We start from the raw sequence: 25,822 nt of genomic DNA on the forward strand, positions 1-25,822 counted from the left end.
TCCTGTTACTCGCCACAAAATACGTTTTTAACCATCCAATTCACAGCATGATACAGTCTTGGAAACGAACACCCTTCTCACTTCACATTTTAAATTTATAATCCAATTATGTAATTATTAGTTTTTACTTGTTGACTAGATAAAAGTTTAAATACCTTCCAAATATTACTACTGTTATAATTTTTAACCCTGTTATCTAATAATTATATTGTATATTGGATATATGTCCGTTCATTTAATTAAATAAATATATGTGACAATAGAGATGTTAGTTTTTGGACCAACAAAAATTTGAAAAATTAATTATCAAATGAAATTTAAGGCTATAATTTTAATTTTAAATTAATCCATTCACATCTTATTATAAACGAAAAACTAGAATATTTATGAGCAATTGGTCCAGTATTTAAATATGCAATGTAAAATTAACTATACAATTATGTATTTATGTATAAATAATCAATGATATTACCATTTACACAAATGAACACTTTAAAAACCAATTGTTTTCTTATTAATTTAATGTATTATTTATTACTGTAATTTCATTTAATTTAACGATTTAATAATGTATAATATTGACAAAAATATAAAAAAAACAATGTATACACAAAACCATTTAAACACACAACTTTCGGAACAGACAATAATAAAAGACTGGTAGCTGGCTCCTCGGAAAAAAAAAAACTCGATTGATGACTGCTGGGAAGAGTTATATAGAACCATTGTGTATTTCTGTTGTACAATTTTTATTTTTATTTTGAAATTTTGAAATACATTTTTTCTATAATTATAAGTAACATACAACTGCATATAAATGAAATATTTTCCGTAAGAAACTGTGATACCAAAATAAAAATAAAAAAACTGTACAACTTTAAAGAGCACAACGTAATAATATTAACATATTTAATATTTTATTTAACATAGAAAGTAACCTCGATAGTAGATCAGAAACAAAAATATATTTATACATAATGAATGAAATAAACATAATAACACTCAGATTTCCTATGAAAAAAAATGTATAATACATATAAAGATAAAAAAAATTTTTTGTAGGTACAAAGTTATAAATAACATAATAAGAAAAGTTGATACAAGAAAATAATATATCACTACATTTAATTGTTATCATACTAAAGCAATATTATTTTGTTGCATTCTTAGTTCACTATTCTAATTTTTATTTTAATTAAGAAATTAATTTAGCTTCAAAATACAATCTAACATCAATAGACTTACCTAATTAGTTAATACAAACATTGAGAATATTTTAGTCTCTAATGTTGTTATTAGGAACTATTTATGGTGAGAGCTAGTGAAAACAGATTTGATATTTTTGACATTGTAATCAACTAATATTTATAATTATCTACAAGTTATAATTATCAACTATACAATTGATCAACAAAAAAATAGGTATGTAGAAATTGGCTATGGGAAACCTAAGTAAACTTTCTCCTTAATCATGAAAACACAATTCTTCAACAATTACATTTGTCAAAGCTCAAATAAATGAAATTCAAATAGAATTATTAGTAACATAATATAGGTATAAAATACACCTTCATGTCGTATGGGAATTGAAAAATACAATAAAATATTTTTATTTAAAAAAAAAACAATTTCATATTTTTGACTAATTTGAATACTGTACTTATTTAATTTAAACGTTTTGAAATTACAGGGAAATATAATTTTGAATAAGTTGACGTAATAATTACAGAAACCATGAGATTTTTTAATCTATATTATTATAATATTACATTTGTTGTGTTTCATTGTATTGTATGCATATATTGTAATAACACCAACATGTAGGGTATATGAATTAAAATCATTTATTATACATGTTAAATTTAAATTTTCTTAAAATAAAAATTAATGTCATTACAGTTAACACTATAACTATACCTTATTACCTATAAAAATGGTAAACAATTAGTTTAGTAAATATGTTACTTTTTTCTTTTGTATTTATTAATGATACGTTTATTAAGTTATCAGTTTTATATTGTGATCATACTCAATATAAGATTTACATATATCAGTTTCATTAATTAAATTGCCATTAAATTATCTACTAATTTTGATAAATATATATATTATGATATTTAAGTACATTTACTACAAGAATGAAATGTATAAGAGAATAACATAAATTTCAAAGTAAATGCTGATCTAAGTTTAATTTTTTAAGTAAAAATAATCATTGATGCACAACAAATTACAAGTCACAGTTCTATAATAGTTATTTTACTTAAATATATTTACAAAATAACTCACAAGTACTTTCTTTACATATATATATATATATGTATGTATACCTAAATTGGTAACTGTATGTTTAAGTCAATATCAAAGTCGTGAACTGCATATAAATCATCCGCCTTCATCAAATTGCTTTTGGATGAACTACCATCATTCTAATAAAATAAAAATGTATTATAATTTAAGTGTTGTATGGTATTAGAAAAAATTCAAATTTCTATTTATTTACCTTAATGTCATTGGTTTCAATAATATTTTTGGACTCTTCAACTTCTGTAGCTATTGAACCGTCGATAGCAGAATTTGGCTTTGCTCTAAACTTCATGCATGGTTTAGTACTTCTACGAGTGAATGGGTCATCAATTTTTTTCCCTTTATTAGCCTTGAGTTCCTCCTAAAAATTAAATACAATATTATTTTTCTTATATCTTGGCTTTTTTTTATGCACAGTAATTTACCAAGATAGCCTTTTCAGCTTCTTCGACATTCCGCTTACGGTTTCTATCATTTATGTAACTTATACTAGATATTGTGCTTGTTCTCATTTTATCTAAATGATTAGCTCGCTCCTCTAAATCTGATAGTTGCTGTTCAATTTTCAAAACTTCTTCTACTTTGCCACTATTTGTAAACAAAATTTCATTAAAGCGTTAATTAATATGATGTTAAAATACAAAAATCATACTAAAGTAGAATCCGCTTAAAGGGGACACCCGCTTAATGGGTACATCAATGACAGTCCCAAATGAATGTATTGTATGTAAAATTATTCAGTTGATTGGGACAGTCGGATAATGGGTACAAATAGGTCACCGACCGATGTGTCCCAATTAAGCGGATTCGATTGTATTATAGTATTCTAAACCAATAATTTTTTATAGTTATAATGATCTATATTCTTAAGCTTGATAAATTAATGGTGGTCTAAATTACAATTTAAAATTAAAAATATTTTGTATTAATATTGTTTTGTTAAAAGTACAAATTGTATATAATGATTAACCTGTGTAAAATGTAATTATAATTTCTTATAATATAGAACATATTTTTTGTTGCCTAAGATTCTAAAAGCCAATTGAGAGCTACCACACTAAAAACCAATTTCTTGCCAAATACTTAATGTTAAAATATTATCTTAGATTTAATTTTATTCATTTGGATTACATTGTAATTATCTTCTAAAAATTGATGTTATACATAAAAACCCATTTTTTAAATTTATATTTTTCTATTTATCTACACTATGAAATAATAAATATTTTTACTTTTTTTGTTCAAGTTGTTCAAAACTGAACTAGTAGACGGTTTTTTTCACACATGTTTAATGTGTCAAATACCTAAATCACAACTGTCTAACATACTAAAATATTAAACTTAGGTATTAAAATTAAGAGAACAAACGAAATATAGTAAAAATCTTTTAAAATCTAATTTTTTAACTCTATTATTGTAAAAACCTAAACAAACATTTTAAAATTGTAACAATATCTTATAACTAATACATACAGTGCCTGTGCGTCATCTCTATCTTTCATTAATGAAGTCTTTTTCATTGCATAGTTATGGGGATTTGTTTTGAAACGCTCTTTCTCTCGAACAATCTAAAAGATATTTTCGTTTAATATTATATCAATTATTTTATGTTCATTAATAATAAAATTGAATACCTGTTCAACATCTTCTTCTTTGAATTGATATGCCAGAGCAGCTTTAACATCTCTCACTTTAATTTCAAGTTCAGCTAGAGTTGGTAATGGTATTCGGTTCATGTGGCAGAGTTCTTTCCACTTAACAAACTCACTCTCCGTAAACTCTTGATTGCTTATAAATTCCAAACGAAAAACTTTTTCATTTGTACCATGTCTAAAAAAACAACACCATATTATAAACAATACTAAAATATAACTTTATTACTAATTAATATATATTTTTATACTTAAGTCTTAATCCTTTGTTAGTACGAGTACTTCCTAACTGATACACTTTAGCTGTCTCGCAAACATTACAAATTTCAGCAACCTATTAAAGGGTAAAAATATTAAAAATGTTATACAGACAAATCAGATTATAAAAGCATACCCGATATACCGGAACTCCATTATAATTGCCAATTCCAATGCGAACAAAACATCCTATGACAGTTTTCTCAAATGTGGGCAAGTGCACAAATCTAAAAAAGCATTTTAAGTAAATATGAATAGTAAAAGATAGATATTTCAATGGTTGATTACTTTTCCATTTTAAATCTTGACAGTCTAATTTTATTCAATTCATCTCGTTTTGTAATATAATGTATTTTTTTCTCACTAAAATTATTGAAAAAATTACTATGATTTTAATTTTAATTTTTTTTTTAACAATTTTCTCACTTAGTATCTGAATCAGAGTCAAAAAAGTGACGACTTTTTTTAACTGATTCGCTTGAATCAGTATCACTTGAAGAATTACTGTCATCTGAATAAATATCGGAAGCTTTTAATTTGGATTGATTTTGATCACTTTGTTTGTCACTAGTTTCTTCATCATCGTCATCTCCTTTTTTTTCCATATCTTTTTTAAGTTGTTTTTCTTTTTCTTCCTCTAAAATAATAGAACAAATATAACTCATTAGATAAAAGATCAGTAATCATAATCAGTTTTAATCCATTGTTTAAACGTTTTGGTAAGTTATTCATTATTAAGAATTTTTTAATATAATACTAATTCTAAATAATTCAATGATTTAAATTGTAATTAAAATAATATTATTTATTTATTTGTGAATGATAGTCATCCGTAATGATAATTAAATAAAATACAATGTAACTGAGAAATTCTTATTGAGGTATCATTAGAATAAACTTAAACAGCAAATTACAGTTTTTGAAAAAAATTAAAAAGAATAAAAAGTATTTTTTTAAATCTTAAAGGTACTATTTTAAATTCTTATACAAAAATATAATATATATTTATTTATTCTTAATGCTAACTGTTACTACTTTATATGTATCAAAATTGGACATACCTCGTTCTCGTTTTTCTTCTCGTCTTGCTTTTAACATGCTCATTGCAGCTTTTTTATCTCCTTTTCCTTTATTTTCTTCAACATTTTTTTTTCTTTCTTTTACACGATCTTTTAAATCGAGGGGCATAGAAGAACCTGAATATGGTGAGTCTGATCTGTTTGAGGACATACTTCTTTCTAAAGATTTTTGTTCTTTCATTTCCTTTTTTTTAGCACGTTTAAGCTTTTTCTCTATTTCAAATCTATAAATCAATAAGTTAAATAATATCTTATTTGAAACAAAGTTATTTTATTTTACCTTGTTTTCATTATTTCTCTAGCTTCAATACGTTTAAATATTTCAGTTTCTCGTTCTTTTTCAGTCATTTGTGCAAGACGTTCTCTGTCTTCATCATCTCCCATCAACTCTTCATCATAACCGTCATTGAATTCTTCTTCAGAATCTTCAGAAGATTCACTAACTATAAAATAAGTAAAAGTAAAATAAGATTATTAAATGTTCAATCAAATCTATATATTAATTAATTCAAAACTGTCTAAACAAAATATACAAAACTAGCTAAATAAATTATTCTGAGAAAAAATTGTGATTAATTAAATCCTTTTGGGTATAATTTACAGTGCATATGGAAGCAAAATCATATATTTTAATTTTTAGCCATCCGTGTGGCGTTGCTCGCGAGACTCGCTTATGGTTATGAGAACAGTATATTATCAGGTAGGCAAGGACACAGCAAGGTGGGCAATCAAATAAAACCTAAATTACAATATTAGTATATCTTTGTAGTTGAACAAAATGTTTATACAGTGTACCTAAAATAGTATTGAAGTCATAGTTGATCATCGCGGATTCTTTGGAGTATTTAATAATAATATATTAATATATTGTAAAGGTTATTTTATTTTAATTTATTTCATTTTATTTTTACAGACAAATCGGCGTAATTGTACCTAGCTTTGTGAAGTAATTCGCATATTTATAACCTGCAACCAAAGGCAACCATTAATAAAAAAAAAGTTTTAATTTCCACCATGAATCTTAAGATTCTTGTTTGACCACCTCTTCAAAATATGAATATCAGAAAATCCTTTTTTATTGCACATCTAGATCATTTAGGATAATAAATGAGGAACCACTATTCCAAATATCAAGTTTGTACGTTTTGTATTTTAAAACCAATATTGAGTATTTAAATTAGGTATTTCTTGATATATGGCGCCACTGTTGTATTCTTACAACTACTTATTTTCCCTCTTAGGAAAAAATGTCCAAAAATCTTTTCTTAGCGGACGCCTACATCATAATAGCTATCTGTATGCCAAATTTCAGCCCGATCCGTCCAATGGTTTGAGCTGTGCATTGATAGATCAGTCAGACAGCTCACTGTTTTATATATACAGATATTATTAATGTGAATACTTGTTATTAGTAGGGTACCTAATTTATATTTAGTATAAATTATATATAAAAAAATCAATAATTTAGTTTGTTTAAGATAATATTATTATTTTATAGGTAGCATTTATTTTCCTTTGTATTCTTTAGGAGTAATTTATATATTATATTTATTATAGTGATGAGTAGTTGTAATGTCTTTTAAGTACTTTACTACTTTCCAAATTTAAATCCTTTAAGAGTTAATTTTGAAAATAAGTTTTAAATTTAGTAAATAATAAAATGTCTACAAATTATATTCTTGATGTATAAGTTTCCATCTTTGGGGTTAAGATATCAAGCCTCAAAAAGTTTAAACCATATATATTAATAGTTATTTAAGTAGAGAAGTGTTAATATAAATGGCATTTTAGGTGAAAAAAAAATTATTTATGTAGTACCACAGGGCAGTGCCCCGGGTCCAATCTTTTTCATATTGAGGTGGCATTTGGTGTTGGGAGGTGTTGCTCCCCCAGAAAAACTATTGAGGGCAAACTTATCATTTTAAATGGGTAGTAAATTGTGAATAATTTTTTTAGATATCTCATAGGTAATAATTGGATTAGCAAAATGCAATAAATTAATTAAAAAGGGAAAATTTAAACTTATTTAAAATAGAAAACATTTATTTTAAATTACTGAGTTTTTAATATTTATAAATCACAAGTGGTTTTGATGAAACAGTTGTTTATGTCTATAATAAATAATGATAATTTTTGAAATAATTAGGATCGGGAATTAAAATTTTAAAAAAGTTTAAATTATCTCCTTAGAGGTATTCTCTTTAGAATTAGAAAAATCCAATCATATCCAATCATAATTAATGAGCATAATATACTTAAATATGCTAATTAAAAAACTTTAAAAAAATGCAAATTTACTTGTTTGTTTTTACAAAAAGTTACGAACTATTAAAAGATAAAAAATGTATAGTAATTATAAAAATAGAACACAAATTCATTGCAACCTAAAAGAATGTTATTATTTTATTGTTAAATGTTAAAAGGTAAATTAATAAATTAAAATTTTTTTCTCACAATTTTCAAAATATTCCAAGAAATGCTAAAGAAATTAAATATTCTCTAACCACTGAAACAATCTTAAACATTTGAAAAAAGCTTGTTAGTTGTCCTAATACTGCATAATATGCATATGCTCAGTTAAGATTTGTAAAAACCTAAAAATTCATAACTTAGTAATAATATATTAAGTAAAAATATTTAATGGTTCATGGGTTTGTTACCTAAGTCTAACATTCAGTTCTACAATTGTCAACAATTAAGATATAATTTATATATAAAAAATGTAGTAATGAAACTATGTCGAGGAATCCTAAACAAAACAAAATTATAAAGCTATTATCAACATTTAATCTTAATTTGTATTTGTTAAAAATACTAAAAGTTGTTTGATGTGGTAGTAAAATATGTATAATACAGCATTTAGATAAAAATGTATAGAAAATCTTGGACCAACTATGTTTAAAATTTAAATTAAAGAAAATAATAATTAATTAGGTATTGGTTATTCTTGAATTTTTAAGAACGTCTTTAACATTATTGTTTATTTTAATTGTAAATTCTATGCATCTATACCTTATTAGTCATTAGTATTCTGAAAATGAATTATAGTATAAATATAATAATTTGTTGTAGAATATTTTTATATACATAACTTCCTATTTTCATTTAAAGCTATGCATATGGAAAAAAGGTAAATTATTTATAATTTTTCTTCACTATGTATTTAGGTTTGACTTTCAATTTTTAAAAATAAATATTAAATAACAACTATGTTTAAACTAAATTGTAAATGATTCAAACAATTATGTTATACACCATCAAACACAAATAAGTACTAGGTTGCACATAAATTTGATACATTTATTAATTAGGTATTTGTAACTAATAAACTTATAAACATTTTGTACTTTAGTCATAAAAAGATCTATAAAATTCAATAGCTGAATTGGTAACCTTAATTGAAGATCTTAAATAATTACTTAAATGTGTTAATTTTTTAAATATTATTGTTTTTAAAACTAATAGGTTATAATTAGATTAATGACTTTTATGCACTAAAATAAATACGCAGTTAAATATGGCCCCCCAAAAATAAAATTACCAGCACATATTACAATAAAAAATTTTTTCATCAAGTATTTTATTAATATACTTGCTAAAAGTACTTTAGCTAAATATGTGCTAAAAATAATATTTCAAGTTAAACAATTATATTTTCTTTAAATATTTTAATTTGTTTTAGGTGCTTAATTCAATTTTCTATGTACAAAAAAACAAAAGTGCTTGATATTCGATAAACTATCAAAATATACATTAAAAACTAAGGTATTTGTTCACAAATGTTGAGAAATATATCATGTACTTACTAAGCATATGATAAAGTTAACCAGAAAAATACGCCAATGCACGAAAGTCCTGGCTCTAGTAATAATTAATTACTGTAGTAATTATGGAAATAAGGATACGCAAAATTGATTGATAGTAATTTCCCAATATTTATACTATCGATATATTATTTTATACACCACCGACACCGATTAACATTTGTATAAACATAATAGGTACCTATTATAACATATATAATTATGTAGACTTTGTTTTATTTTTACCAGAATTACCATGAAATCAAATAGCACAAAACATAATTGAAAATATTTAATTGAATACACTTTTTATTTTTAGTCCATGTATTGATGTGCACCTCGATGCTCTCAAAACAATATATCAACAAGATCAATAGAGTACAACAAATTTGTTGCACTAAAATAGGTAAATTTTTCTTAGGAATTGGAAATCTATGAAAATATAAACCACTAAAATAATACACAAGAATTCAAAATCAGGAAACTAATGAAATAAGAAAATAAAAATGAGAAAAGTATTACGCAGGAAAATAAACAACGGTAATTTAAATACTAGAGGAAGTATTTACAGTATTTTACACAGGAAAGTAATATTCAGTAATAATGATTTCCTTATGTAGAATATTTTTTCGGTCTTGAAATTTCCGTGTTTCCAGGAGGTATAAATATTTTTCTGTGTTTTAAATTCCTACAGACTAATTCCACACATTTTATTTTCCTGGTTATTATTTTCCAACAAATTATTGTTCCCTCATATTATTTTCCTATATTTTACGTTCCCGTTAATTGCCCCTCCATTGATATATATATATTTATATATAATTGTAAGTCACTCTAAATGGAAGCTACTTTTTAACTGTTATGTAACATGTATACATGTAAGATTATTTTAAATTTAATTGAATAAATTAGTCCCAAGTAAGTATTTTGTGAAATGAATGAATTTTTTTTTTATCACCACAAAGCATGTAAAAAGAAGTATAAGTGAAAAACAATAGTTATTCCAAAATTCAATTAACTTAAATATAGCTATAATATAGGTAGTAAATTTCCTAAAAATTCTGCGTGTAAAGCTCATAATTAACAGTGTTTATCATAGTATCAAACACTAAATCATACAAGTAAAGGAGTTAATTTAACGTTATGAAAGACGGATATACAGTAGTTACTCAATAATTCGGAAAACTCCATAAATCGAACTAAACGCCGAGTCCCTTGAGAGAACCTCTATAATTAGAAGAAAATACATGTATTCCGGTCTCCTCGATAATTCGAAATGTCTATTGGTGGGACACACTTTACAATTCAAATTTTTTTCCACGAACCTCTATAATTTGAATTGTCTGTCGGTGGAATATACTCTACAATTCAAATTTTTTTTCTCGAACCTCTATAATTTGAATTTCCTTAAATGCGATTATATCTAAGTTCTTATATATGTACATATAAAAAAAATGACAGATTTCTTTAATATGTAAAATATAATAATATAATAAATGTTAATTAATAATTGTAATATATACATACAATTTTTCACCTCTCTTTAATTCGAACATTCAGTAAATCGAAAACCTCTATAAATTAAATTTTTAACTCGGTACCCTGAATTTACCTACTGTAATATGAATGTTGTACACTTACCCTGACTAATCTCTTGAACTGGACTTTGGATTTCTGACACGATGCTGCTATCCGATGAGTCATCAGACATGTCATACTTCTTTCCGGGCCGCTTGCGGTTTGGCTTTTTCTTCGGTTCCTCATCTGAGGCTATCTCACCTTCGGACAACGACGATGAATCCGAATCGTAAATTGTCTTCTTCGACAACTTCTTCTTGGTCTTTGACTTGTAACTGCGACTAGGAGGCGACGAGGCTCTGGAGCGTTTCTTCTTTTTGGCCATGCTTGTATCCTGCACATACACACAAACACACACACACATAATCATACACACAAAGGTAAAACGGCCTTAAACGAACACAAACCAAAACACAATATTATAAACTTACATCGTCGCTGAATTCGGAAGAGTCGTCAGAACTGATGGCCTTCTTGTTTTTTCCCATCCTTTCTGTGATGGCTGGCGGTATTTGAGAAGAATTCCTGCGGGACAAATCCGTCTCGACAACGATCACAGCGTTATTGTAAATTGTAAGTGAACTAATTCAGGATTCAGATTTCAATTCGACTGCCATGATAAAACAAATAATAATAATAATCGGTCCGCATCGCGACGCCACCGTCCGTTATGCAGGAGCTATCAGACTGGCCTCTCATACCGTACAAACAGCGCCCCTTATTATTGTACCAGCACACACACTGTGCCATTCGTAGGAAATAAGAATCGCGTTATCAAGGCCCGCGAGAACAGATTGCGTGATATCTGATTAGCCATAGCCGAATGCCGGTTGATCTCGGGCATTTGGGCTGGAGAAAAAAACCATAGTTCAACCCACTTTTGTCTTTTACTGAGTTTCGACACTCGTTACTAGTCGCTAGCCACCATGACAAATTAAATAGGTATATCAGCATGATTCATAAATAAACGATTTAAAATTGAATGCGTTATATTTTAAATCATGATTTTCACTTTTCTTCCGAATTCCGATTGTTTTGGTGCGCGTCATAGATATATTTATAAGTTCTGTTGACCATTTGTTGTAAATTTGTAATGAGTTAATAAAAACTGCATACGTTTTATCTATTGTCTTAAATAGGCTATTTAGCATCTACCAATTTTAAAATTTAAATCTAATCAGGCAATTGCATAATGTAAGAACTATTGTCCATATTTTGAGTCCAAGACATAACTATCAAACATCAATATACCCCTCTAATTACTTATATTAATTCTAATATTATTTTAGTGCGATAGACCACATTAAGGGAGATGATACCGTACTCACAATAACTCATTAATATATTTTTTTTAATTTTAATGTAAATAAATATTTTGCTATGTAGTCATAAGCATATAGCTCATGGTCTGTTATAAAATTAAAATGTACACTATTTAGGTAGTGACCACAGACCACTATCATTATTCAATCATAAATTATTATAAATACTTGTGTAAGTATGATAAATTTGGCTAGCTGTTAAGTCAATATCTATAGTTGTATTCATCATTTAAAAATCGGTCGCAATATTTTGATAAAAAGAAAAATAATTCTCGTGAAGAAATTGAGTAGTTACAATTGCAAACATAGCAATTGGTTTAATATATACTTTCTAGGTATTTTAAGTACACTTCTAACTATGTTCTTATGGTAAATGGACATTTTCCTCTAGACTGTTTTCGGTTTAGTAGGACTCCCCCCTCCAACAATATATTTTTGACGCGGACATTTTTCCCCTATATTATTAAAAGTTAATTATTGGCTTATAATATTGAATTTAATAATATAATATTATTTATTATTTAATATGAAATTTTATTTTTAAAATAAAATATTTAAGATATAAAATTGTTTTTATTTTTATAAATATAATAGATCACAAATGTATATATTTGATCAATTGAACTACTTACTTAAAACAATAAAAATTAAAAAAAAAAAAGTAGGTATAAAGTATAATATAATTAGTAATTAATAAAAATGGTTCAAAATTCCGACATAAAAATGATAAATTTTGTAAAAACATTTGATTTCTGATTCTTTTGTTATTTCTTAACTTAAATTTTTTAGCCTTTGTTCATATTTATTTTGGTTTTTTTTTGTTAAAACTACCAGTTTGAATATTTAACAATTAAATAATTGTTTGTGAATTTGATTCAAGTAGTTCAGTTGATCAAAAATATACATCTATAATTTATTATATTTATGAATAATATTTGTAAATGTTAGACAATAAGCATAAATTAATTTTATATTAAATAATATTATATTATTAAATATCTAGTAAACTTTAAAAAAAAAATATGGGGGGGGAATATCATCATCAAAAATATATTTGTAGGGGGGGGGGAATATCCACGATTCGTTCTTACAACTAAAATTCAATCTAATTATGCCTTTATGCCAAAGGCATAACATTATAATATATAATACATTTTTTTTTTTTACTGAATAAAAGCATTTATTAGAAATAAAAATATATATGATAAAATAAATTACTACATTTAAGTATCTAATAAAATTATCAATATATTATTTATTTATTAAATAATTAATACAGTTATTATAGCAATATACACATACATCAAGATAGGAGTGTGTCAAAAGACAAATCTGAGATGATATATTAGATAAATTAAGATATAGTATACAATATTATACAATATCCGGATTTAATTTGATATTACATAAGCGTTTTAGACAAAAAAATCACTAGCCTAATTAATATCAGAATGAAATTAAACATTCTAGTTACAAAAAGTGATAGGGGATATTGCTGTGAAAAAAAAATATATATCAATTAGCCAATTATAGATTAAGTTGTTCTTAGAATAATATAAATCAGTGGTTAAAAAAAAAAAACAAATGTATCATAAAATTAAAAGTAGGTAGTCTTAGGTTAAACTATAATTAACCTAGTATAACATAAAATATCTCAACTATAGGTAAATAGGCTAACATTAATAGTTAATTTAAGGGTTAAATAAGTTCAAAGGCCAGCACATAATGCAGTAGTGGTGAATTATGTCCCACTGCATTTTACTGCTACCACTAGTGTTGCAGTATGTGTGGGCCTTAACACTCAGTCTCTGTAATTTATCCACTTTTGAGTTTATATCATTGTACAAAATGTATTTTTTATTTACAAAACATTATTAGTAATATTAGATGTTTCAAAATTATAAATGAGTTGAATTGATTTTATTATCAATTTAGCGGTATCTAACCTATTCATTTCAGATTGCTTTTCAACATCAAAGTTCCACAAACAATTATTCAATAAAGATGCAAGGTTTTTGACTTCCTTTTCTGGTGACTTCATTGTTTTATCTAAGTCTGTTATTTCATGTAACAGTCTACCATCGTTGCTTAAGAATTCCTAAACATAAAAAATAAAGTTTTATATAATTTACTATTTTTTGAAAGGATAACATAATATCATAATAGTAACTATGAAACTAAATGTTTATATATCGTAATATATTCAGTTTAAGATGTAAGTTCTGCCTAATGTAAATCTATATTACAATAAAATTACACTAGTAACTTTAAAGTATCAAAATGCGTTAGTGACAACAGGAATTATCATTTTATAAATCAAAAATTATATTAGCATATAAAACATTTTTTGCATAAAAACACTATAAAAAACCAAGTATGAATTGTAAAAAAAAAAAAATAGGATAAAGCAGGTGTAATATTGCCATAGGCGGAAAATTGCAATTTCAGTGGGGGCTAGCGTTTTTAACATCAATGTGAGCAGGGGGGCTTTTATCCCACACAGCTAAAAAATTGTATAGTTTTGAAAGGGCTAGCCCCCCCCCCTCTGGGCATCCTCCCATTTCCGTCTATGAGTCTTATATAATATGAAAGTACTATTTTAAAGTGTTTCACTAAAATAAGCAGTTGTTATTATAACTAAGTTTTTTAATTTATCTTTTATAGAAAAAGTAATAACTCACTTTGCAAACGGCATATATATTATGATCACTAACCCTCGACTGACAAATTTCTTCTTTTGAATAAGATAAACATCCAGGCCCACAGTCAATATGTTTACTTACATGTATATTGTCTAATAATAATAGAGTATACAAAAAGGAAAATAAATATTAAAAAATTGATCATAGAATAATAATTTAAATATACCTAGTATAAACTTACCATTATCAGTTTTTTTCAAATTATGGTTATTGACCACAATTATAACATCACTCCAGTCAATAACTTTCAATGACTGTAATAACCCTGAGGTTTTATTCAGTTTTACAGCTATATTTTCGGCTGTTAAATCGGTGAGGTAAAATGAATAACTTTGATGAGCCGTACCATCTGCAAGCTCCAACGCCAACGTTAGTAACTCTTTGGCCACTAATAGTCTATTACTCAAATTCATCTTACTCATGTGATATTCTAAGGTATGACCACAATCCTCAACAAAATAAACTCGACCACATGTAGCATAAATATTTGGTACATAACGATATCCATGTAATACCTATAAAAACATTGGTTATGATATAATTACAATTAAATCTTTAACTCAAAAGTATCATATACATTAATGTTGACTTGCTCACCTTTAGAACTAAAAGCTCAACACTCACATGTGCAGCGATCCATGCTTCTATCAATGAATGGGATTTATTATCGCTATCGTCACTAATAACAGAGTTGAAGAAACTGTAGAGCAATGCATTTTGAAACGATTTTACGTCTTTTGAACATATTTCAAGGCTGCGGCTATCACCACTTAGCGGTAACAAGTTCCATTGGCCATAAGTTATAATTGTGTTTATATCTGTAGCGATGTTTACCGTTTGCTCAAACATTTCAAAACAATTACGTCCAGGCCCTTTTGCTACGGCACTCACAGTTTTGTCATTGAGTTTTAGAGTGCCAAAGAATATTTTATCATTTCGTTGGCTTGTCCAGAGTTTGAACAAACTTACCATAGACATGTAACTAGCGTAATTGGAAAAAAATATCCCAAGATCCACATGTTTTTTGTAATTCAGTTGAAAATCAAGTGCGTTACAAGACGAATCGTTTCCAAGATTCAGTGGGCCGAATGTTATGTTTATATTATGTTCATAAGATTCGAGTAATTTGATATTGGCACCGTTTCGGTCATTGATATAAACCGAGACCAGCACCACAGCAACATAAAATATCAGTGTAGTGACTGAAGGCATTTATAAAGTTTTTATTTTAACGGTCATCTAAGTAAAAAAATATATATATATAAGTTGCATTACTACGATACAATGTCAGTAAAACTTTATAAGCTATTGGTATCTACCTATAAATTAAGCACGTTTTCAGCTCAAATATGGAGTTTGAACAGCAGTGTTGTGATTTTATTCAAATTTATTATTTTCAATACTACGAAATCAAATTGTGTGAAACTTAATAGAAACGTGTTTTAAAAAATAAGAAAACAAAATCTTAAATGAACGATTATTTATCCGAGTATTACAATTTGCGAAAACTTATTCCGAATCAACTATCGTGTGTTCGACGATACACTCACTAACAGACTCACGACTACTATACTACACGACATAGAAATCGTCGTACAGACAGTACAGACCGAATACGAATATATTACGGTGTAATTTTTACGACTATAATATACGCAGGTAGGCTATAAAGACACTTGCATCTAGCTGTGATAAACTGATAACACTTAAAAAACCAGCGGGTTTCGGGTGACGGGTTTAATGAAATTAGCGCGCTACTTGTAGAGTTTGTTGTAGCCACGGTCGTTTATGACCACGACCACGGTGTAGAGAAGATCTTATTTAGGTACCAACAATATCGTGTCTACATTCATGCTTGTAGGCTGTAGCGTATTGTTTGATTTTGGTGTAGCGTTAGTACAGCGCATTATCATTTATCGCGGTAACACGACAATTTTCATAAGAAAAAGTGATAATTTCACTTGTACCATCGTTGAAAAACATGTTTCTAAAAAAAAATTTGAAAAAACTTGTGAAAACTAAGGTGAATTTGTTCCAAATTACAATATTATTATATTTATTTCTCATCGATTTCGTAACAATAATGGTATAATAATGACAAAATATTTTTTTCTGTATGAAGTTCTGCACCGAAGAGGCAGAAGCTTATATCCATCCACCAAATCGTAACTTTTCAGAAAAACGTTTTTAAAAAAAATTCTTTTGCATGAGCTACTAAAAGCCTAATTGTCATCTTAATTTAAAAATAAAACTATTTCGTTTGTCTGAATTAAAAATATGTATAATAGTGAATAATTTGTTAATAATATGTTTTTGTTAGGAAAACACCATACCTATATGTTGCTTAAAATAATACATTTTAATAATTTTACTAAGTAATAGTAGTGTAGGGGCATTGGCGCAACTAGGGAGGGTCCTTAGTACCCTCTAAAAAATCGTTAGGTGTTAGGTCTCATTGAGTCACAAAAAACCTAGAGCTTAAGCCCCCCTAGTTCAATATGTCTAGTTCCGCCTATGTGTAGGGGAATATATATTATTCATAATCTTTAAGATACATCACAAGGTAGTGCCCCTCACACTATTATTATATATAAAATTTGACAAATTGACAAATTGATAATGATTTGCTGTGCAGGAGGTATCTAGTTAAGGTTATGTTTAAGTATAGACATTTGTAGAAAAAAATTAAAAATTACAATTTCTATTGATAACTCAAAATAAGTTAAAATATTTTGAAAATTTTCAAATAATAAAATAAAAGCATTTGGTGCAAATTTCAAGTACGGTTATTAGTTTATGATTTACAACAAAATAAGAAAATTCCTATGAGATTATGTTAATTATTTACGGCTGAATATCCATTAATTAAAAAAAAAAACGCTTGCCAAGTCAGGGATCGGCATGTAAACTTTCTTGATTTTTATATTTAGAAATGTATTAACTAATATCACACCCAAGCGGTATAACAATTTGAATCCAGAAAAATGTCGGTGTGAACAGCCCCACAAAAAATCGTTTTCTTTTTCATTTAGTGAGATAGATCTCCGAAACCGGATAGCGGATTTCGTTGTTTGGGGTCTTTTAGTCTTGTTAGATTCACATTGGTTAGGAGAAGTGCAGTGAAGATTTTCAGAACTTTATTTTTGTTTTGTAGTTAATTCACTACAGAACATTAAAAAAAAATTAAAACAAATTTTATTGGGCGTTTTTTAATGTTTTTCAGCTTTACAGCTTTGTAGTGAATTATTGGAAATAAAATTCTGAAAATCTTCACTGCACTTCTCCTAGCCAATGTGAATCTAACAAGACCCCAAACAACAAAATCCGTTCCCCACTTTTGGAAATCTACCTCGCTAAATGAAAATCTAGCGAAAAATAACTCTTTTTTTTTAAAAATTAATTGCATTTATTTTAATGTAAAAAATTTTAATTCCACATTCAGTATCTACTTGATAATACTTTTTTAATGAGTTATCAACCAACTTTATAGCTATTATAGTTTAGGAAAAAAGTTAAAAAGTTGAAATTTTGGGACTCTTCACGTCGACGTTTTTATGGATTCAAGTGGTTATACCGCCTGGGTGTGATATCAAATCTCTCTCATTAATATTTTATATTAAAGCTAGCATAAAGTATTTAAAATACAACCCAAATACTATTTGTAGTAAAGTATTTAAAATAATCTTCAAACACAAAAAAAAATTCTATTTACTTCTGAAATAATTTATTTTAATCACAAATTTGTTTATTGCATTTAAAAGAAACATAATTTGTTCAAGAATCAAAATGCTGTAATGTTAGTTCCTATTTTAGTGAAAGTTACAACACCAACACTGATCACTCTCTCTACAGATTATTGTATTGTTATTGTCCCATACAGTAATCAATCATCGTTGACAAAAATTGATAACGATAATTAATGACAATTATATTCTTGGTAAATAGCTTATACTAATAAGTAAAATTTTACAGTTAATAACAAAATATACAAGCAATAAGTTTTTGCTTGATAGCTATATTGGTACCAATGTGTCGTTTCGATCGTTGTCGATGATCAACTGTTTCTTGGAGAAAAAAAATATTTATTTGAGCTATGAATAGACAAAAACCGACATACAAATGTCCATAAATGATAAATATGTAATAATTGTTATAATGTTGAAGCATGACCATGACGTCACACTGTCACAGTATTTTTATTTAACAAGGATTACATATAGAAACAAATTAAGAATCAAAGGAATAAAAAAAAAAGATTTGAATACTCTTGCTCAAATACTTTACAATACTAATATTGTATGACTGTTAATGTTGTTTATCAAAAAGACTCAAGTCGTATGTATTTCCCCGTAGTAATATAAAATAAAAATATATTTATTTAACTTTAATAAGAATATGACAAGTATGTAATAATGATGGGTGCTTTTTTAACAAATTATTATTAGTTACATAATATAGCCCACCTAGCTAAACAATTGGTAATTAATAATTACTGATGATACATCTACAAAATTGAATAAACCAAAATTCTAACTGAAATAATTGAGTATCATGAAATTTAAAACAAAGTAAAGAAAACCCAATTATATTAGATAAAAAAACATATTATTAATTATTGTATTAATAAAAATAATTTTTTATACAAACCATTAACAGTAATTAAATACAACTTTATTTATTTATTTGTATAAAAAAATGTTTACAAAATAATTATTTTATTATTAATTATAATACTTTTAGAATTAATTGATACTTAATATTTATTTATAGAACAACAACCCTAGACGATAAACATTCATATAAATATTTGTAAAATAATTATTTTATTCTTAATTTTAATACATATAGAATTAAATGGTAAATATTATATTTAAAATCAACAAAAATGTGAAAAACTAAAAGTATTAATTCACAAATGCTGTTGTGTAATATTATATTACTTTAATTCAGTCAATAAAATCAACCAAAATATGAAAAACTAAAAGTATTAATCCACTGGTACTCTTGTGTAATATTTTTTTACTTTATTCAGTCAAATTATTTTAATATTTTATTACTTTAAATCAGTTAAATGAACGCAATTATTTTTTAAAAGTTTAATTTAGTATATTTTTACATTTTTTAAAACATTTTATTTTGATGTAATTTATGTATTGGGTCTCTTTCCAATGAATAATGGTTTTGTATCCATTTTCTTATCCTGCAGTTTCTTCCCATCTTTATTATCAACCTAAACAATAAGAAAATGAAGAATAAGAGAAAATACAAATTATAGAAATAAAAAATTGATGTGGACAGAATGTAATTATGTTATTATTCATGAATAATAATTATGAAGTTATTAATTAATATTAACCCCGACGTGTTGATGTTATGCATTTGTTCAACAGACACGCAACATAGGAATTCAGATGTGTACTACCATACCGATTTATTTAATTAATCAATAAGAATACAGTCTTGAATTTGTCCTCAAGTCTATTCGAGATCAACCTTTCCACATTTTTGATTTATCTTCCAAAATTCAAAAAAACTTTTAATTAATAAGTAAAATTAAATAATTGTTATATTTCCATTTTTGACAAAAACACTAAAAATGTGGGTAAGTTGATCGCAAGTAGACTATACAACAATTCTAATCTGTTCACAGAATTCTTATCACTTCACTAGATCAATAGATACATTATTAAAATATTATCTAAATTCCCATGTAGGTGTAGTTACACAAAAACAGAACATTTTCACCCCATAAGTTATATTATAATACACAAGCCAAATACTACTCACTCACTTATTCAACGTTACATCTCAAAACTACAAAACATACAAACTTGAAATTTGGAGTAGTAGTAGTTTCTCTAATGATCTAGAAGTGCAATAGGAAAGGATTTTCCAATATTCACATTTTAAAGAGGTGGTAAACTTTTTTTTTTTTATAAATGGTTGTCATTGGTTGCAGATTATAATAGAAATAAATTGTTATTACTTTTTTTTGTAATACATGGTTGCCATTAGTTACTTGGGCAGATCAGGTACAAGCATGCAACAAATGATCACGTTTATGGCCTCGAATAAAGAAACTATATCTTAAAACCAAATGTATGTGTGTAGCTTATATACTCAAAAACTACTCAATTAAATTTGAAGAAAATCTCAAAGATTGTTTTTAGAGATCAGAAAAATTTAGAGAGGAAGTAGTTTAAACCAAAATAAAAAATATACTAAGAGCTAAATCCAATCTACAACATGCGGTTACCCATCTAAGTCAAATTATTTCACAAAGCTACGCATACTGACACCAATTTGAACTGAGGTATACTAAAACTGAGGCATACTAAAACTGAGATACACTCAAAGCAAGATATCCCTATATAGCGCATAAACTATATAAGATTTGCCATAAAAAAAAAACTGCACACGATTGAAGCCAGGATATTCAGCTAGTATAATATAATATTAATATTGTTTCTGTAAAGTTGAATAGATTAAAAAAATAAAACATTAAAAACATCTAAACATTAGTTGTATACTATTATAGTATTATCTGTTATCACCAATTGCAATTGTTAATTATAGTTTTTAAGAAACTATACTAATTGTATATCTGAAGTGTAATAATCCAATTAATTATTAAAATAAATCAATGAAGGTTAATAAGAAAAAACAAAAACCACTAGGAAATATTTTGTTTCAATTTCAAGTTTCAATGTAAAAATAAATATTTTGTTAGTATATACTAATATATTGTATATTTACGTTATTAATATCATTTTCGTGTAAATTGATACGATGTTGTTTACGTTCTGATCTTGTTATGTTATGAGTTGCTTTCATTGACGCGGTTTTTGTTTTGATGGTCTTTAGAATTTCAGATGTTTGTTCCAACTTAAAAAAATAAATGTATACATATGTTTTAATTTGATTGATTTTATATAATGTTCTATAACATGAGAAAAGGTAGATGAGATGGTATTCTTATACCTAATATAGGTTTGGAGAAACCTATACCCAAAGACGATATCACCAACAAGAACGTAATAATCCAATTCGAGAAGACACTGTATATTGTATTAGGTGGACGTCGCACCGCATGTGTTGTCACCGTCTTCCTAATACATAATATATCAAAATGTACGTCTATACTCTGTTCAAAATGAGATGATGACTTGGCGGCGACCAGTTTTCGTCAGGCGGCAGTCAGACATATGGTCAGACGCTGTACGGCAATGCGTCGGGCGCTGGCACGGACCAAGCCACGCCCATGCGCACAATTTGGCTGCTGAGTCATCATCTCGCTTATTTTGAACAGAGTATAGTAGTTCCAATTATGTGTTGTTAACTTAAATATTAGAGTTAATTGATCTATTATCAATTTTAAATCTAAGCACATTATCTTTGTTCTCTCATTGGTTTTTTACGATAATTTAATTTTTAAGTGAGTTATGACTTTATGAGTATCTAAAATATTAATATTTAAAAATGCTCATAATTCACTTAAAAATTGAAATATCGTGAAAAAAACCAACGAGAGAGCACAGACAAAGTTATTTATTAATTTAAAATTGATAATAGATCGATTCACTCTAATATTTAAGCTAACAACACAGAATTGGAACTACTAGACATGCATTTTGGTATATTATGCGTTAGTAAGGCGGAGACAAAATATTTATTTATTTATTTTATAATATATCACGGGCTTTTGCCTAAATTACATTCTCTTAATGCCAAAAAATAAAAAAATAAATATTATACAGGGTGATTTCCCTTGGTGAACCCCCATTTAGCCTTTAATAATAAATTTATTAAAATTCTGATTTTTGGAATTCTTAAATATACTCATATAAGATCATAATTTAAAATTCTTGAAATTTTTGTATTATTAAAGGAGTGACCTGTGGCAATCTAAACTTCTGTTTTTCAAATGAGAACCCCCATTTTTACGACCGAATGATTGCCGAGGTCTCGTTTCTCCCTCTCTGAGTGTTAGGTGATGACGCCAGTTGTCAGAGGGCACTGTCAGTTGTTGGACAGGTATGCGCGAAACCAGACCGATTTTGATCGGGCCATGGCTCATTCTCTCGCTGAATAGAGTATAATATTTATTATACTTAAACCTTCTTTTTACAAATTATTAATATTGAAAGATTAATGACTAAAATGTTGAAATCACCATTGTCTATTTGTCAGCTTTTATCCTTAAAACACAAAGTTAAGTAACTTAAAAACTACTCGTACAAATTTTGATTCTGATGCATAAAAAATTTCATAACAACTATCCGCTGTATAATTTACAGTTGTAAAGGGGTGTTCTCATTTGAAAAACAAACGTTTGTATCTTCACAAAACACTCCTTAAGTAGTACAAAAAGTTTCAAGAGTTTGAAAATATGGTATATATATTTAAACATTTTAAAAATCAGATTTTGAATATCTGCATTATTGAAGAAAAAAGCCCCTTTTTAACCCTATATAACAATTTGATTGACTACCTATCGCTCAGCTACACTTTAGTTCATGGATATACCATGGGGCATGGAAATATACTTACGCCATCCCAAGATTCTTCATACTTTATTGATGGTGCATTTTCTACATTAGAATTTGGACGCGTCATATCTTCTGCTTCATAAATGGCTACATCGATTAATATCCGATCAGGGCAATTTTCTTCATGATTCTAAAATTAACAACAAATCTGTATGAGTACTTATTACAAACAATTAAAAAATATCTATGTAAATCTTGACTATATTTTACCTTCAAATCTGTTTCAGGCATTACATGTGATAAATTGTAGATACAATGCTTAAAATGTGGTGGTTTATCAGGGCATTTATTCAAATGCTTGGTTAATGTCTTTTGTGGCATTGTATGCGCTGCATTAAATGGACAATGAAAGTTTTGAGTCTCCGGTGCCAAATGTCTACAGTAAAAATAAAAATAATGAAAACAATTTGTTAAAACAAATTTAATCTTAATAATTAGGTAGCATCAAAAAGATAAAAATCGAATTTGATAATTCAACACCATGGACATAGTATTTTATGGGGCTGTCTGGGAAGGCTTTGGGATGTAACACAAACACTTTTTTAAGCCTACAATCTTTACAATTTGGAAAGAAATTATAGAATTTGCTATAAATATTGAAATTTCATTGGACTAAAGGTATTTTTAAAGTTTTAATATTTTGTTATTCACCAATATAAACACAAATATTTTTATTAGTAAATTCCAAAACGTAAAAAGAAAGAGTCAACACATTTAAGTAATTACTGGGTTAGTTCAATAACTGGGAATGAATGTTCTGCTTTAATTAATTATGATAATACATTAACCAAAAAATCTTATTTTGAATACTAGAAAATGAATGCATGTTTTATAATAATAAATTGTGTTATTAATGGCCTGAAAAATAGATTTTACACAGAAAGTCTGAGAATTGGTGTAGGTGTTGACAATTTAATTTAATTAAAATATGGAGAAAGTACTGAGTTTATTAAAAGCATGAGGTACCCATGAATTTTAAAATTATATTAGGATTTAAAACAAATTATGATTACCTACTACATTTTTAAACTAATTTTAATTTTCTAAAAAATATAAAATATAAGTGTAGAATACTAAGGGGTTATAATGCTGGGTCATAAAAGCTTTGAAATGTATAATACCACAACCTATTGTCAAATTTTTCTTTTTAAACTTTTGACCGCAGCATTACAATAAGTCACAAGTCATAACTTTTACATTCTTCCTTGTGTGAACGATCATTTACAGTAGAGGCACAACGACCAATTATATGTTTGTAAACTTATCAATATACATATTACAGGAGATATAATAAATTTATTAGGTACAAAAGATTCATAAAATGTATTAAATATTTTTGCTGTAAAATACAGACGTCCAAATTTCATAATTTATAAAATACAATTTTAGGTTGACAATGAGTAAAATACAAATTGTTTTTTCAAGAAAATGTTCTCTTTCACAATTTTAATTAAATCAAGTTGAGTATTTCATACTATTTCAAAATTTCTTCTTGCTACTATTATACTTTTGTAGATCTTTTTTAAATGGAAAATAGAGCTGATGACAACCATACAAAATATCAGCACCTATTGTCTCAGTCAAACGTACAACATTAAAAATATGTATTTAGAAGCACTAATTAGTGTTGTTAATATAGTGAATTGATCTATTATCAAATTTAAAAGTAAGAATATTATCTAGGGACTATTGTCCGCTATTATTTAAATATTAAACTCTCATTAAAATTGTAATAGCTTACGTAGTGTTATCTCACTTTAAAATTGAAATATCAATAAAAGCATGTACCTACTTGATAATATTTTTACCTTTAAGTTTCATAATAGGTAATTTCACTCTAGTATGAAAGCTAACACAAAATTGGTTTGAATCAAAGCAAATTTGCTATGTTGTATGTTCGTAAGATGGAGATAGCACATGCGAGTAAGGCGTCCTCTTAATATACTGGTGCAGTTATAATTTTGCGGACAGATTTAATTTAATTAATTGTAATGGTTTCAAAATAGTAATTAAAACCAAGCAAAGATTAAACACAGCTGTCAATTATGTAATTACATTTTTACCATGATGCGTATGTTATGGAATAACCAAACTTTGATTGCACGAAATATTTAAAAAAAAACTTCGGGTTGACCATATTATAGCCAATGGGTACCTATTTAAATCTACAACAATGTACATAGTAAGGCTTATAACATATAAGTAATATTAGGTAGTTACTTACAATAATTCCATCGTGCTGAATGATGAATGCCCGAAGTTTAAAACAACGTTGGTGTAAAATGCACACACTACTACTGAGTACAGAGCGTCCTAGAGCAAAATACAATCTACGACGAAAATAACAACTAACGACATACAACACATAAACACCTAACAAGCGTCAAGCACTCTGGTTAGTGATTACTGATACTGAACACCGGCCATAGATAAGTATAATATAATATACACCGACGTACACAATGCCACTATAACCATCATTGTTCCATGCTATAAATATAGACTCTGTCTACGACATTTTAAGATAATATGCATTTTTGGTACAATTTGTAGTACATGTTGTACCCACTAT

General features: G+C 26.9%; 3 protein-coding genes across 4 annotated transcripts; all 3 read right to left on the minus strand.

Annotated features, from left to right (window-relative positions):
- Positions 1-745: 745 nt before the first annotated feature.
- Positions 746-11,322, minus strand: LOC132935815 (RNA polymerase-associated protein Rtf1). 2 transcript variants are annotated; one of them, XM_061002441.1, is made up of 13 exons: positions 11,109-11,322; positions 10,741-11,011; positions 5,577-5,739; positions 5,279-5,520; positions 4,644-4,854; positions 4,506-4,601; positions 4,354-4,444; positions 4,211-4,293; positions 3,942-4,137; positions 3,781-3,875; positions 2,733-2,895; positions 2,504-2,668; positions 746-2,429 (listed from the first exon to the last, which is right to left on the minus strand). In XM_061002441.1, exons 1-13 carry the CDS (start codon positions 11,163-11,165, stop codon positions 2,331-2,333), a joined length of 1,932 nt encoding a protein of 643 aa, XP_060858424.1. In that variant the 5' UTR covers positions 11,166-11,322; the 3' UTR covers positions 746-2,330. The 2 variants fall into 2 exon arrangements, with proteins under 2 accessions (XP_060858424.1, XP_060858425.1); XM_061002442.1 differs by having other exon boundaries at positions 4,506-4,580; positions 11,109-11,320.
- A 1,917-nt stretch (positions 11,323-13,239) lies between these two features.
- Positions 13,240-16,476, minus strand: LOC132936622 (uncharacterized). Its single transcript, XM_061003377.1, has 5 exons — positions 16,021-16,476; positions 15,299-15,940; positions 14,883-15,216; positions 14,681-14,793; positions 13,240-14,097 (listed from the first exon to the last, which is right to left on the minus strand). The coding sequence occupies exons 2-5, from the start codon at positions 15,911-15,913 to the stop codon at positions 13,861-13,863; spliced, it is 1,299 nt and encodes a 432-aa protein (XP_060859360.1). The 5' UTR covers positions 15,914-15,940; positions 16,021-16,476; the 3' UTR covers positions 13,240-13,860.
- A 2,904-nt stretch (positions 16,477-19,380) lies between these two features.
- On the minus strand, positions 19,381-25,815 carry LOC132936157 (gametocyte-specific factor 1 homolog). Its single transcript, XM_061002847.1, has 5 exons — positions 25,475-25,815; positions 23,461-23,626; positions 23,252-23,380; positions 21,458-21,586; positions 19,381-19,931 (listed from the first exon to the last, which is right to left on the minus strand). The coding sequence occupies exons 1-5, from the start codon at positions 25,483-25,485 to the stop codon at positions 19,848-19,850; spliced, it is 519 nt and encodes a 172-aa protein (XP_060858830.1). The 5' UTR covers positions 25,486-25,815; the 3' UTR covers positions 19,381-19,847.
- Positions 25,816-25,822: the final 7 nt, after the last annotated feature.

The sequence above is a fragment of the Metopolophium dirhodum genome, chromosome 1 (genome assembly GCF_019925205.1).
Source record: "Metopolophium dirhodum isolate CAU chromosome 1, ASM1992520v1, whole genome shotgun sequence".
Classification (NCBI taxonomy): Eukaryota; Metazoa; Arthropoda; class Insecta; order Hemiptera; family Aphididae; genus Metopolophium; species Metopolophium dirhodum.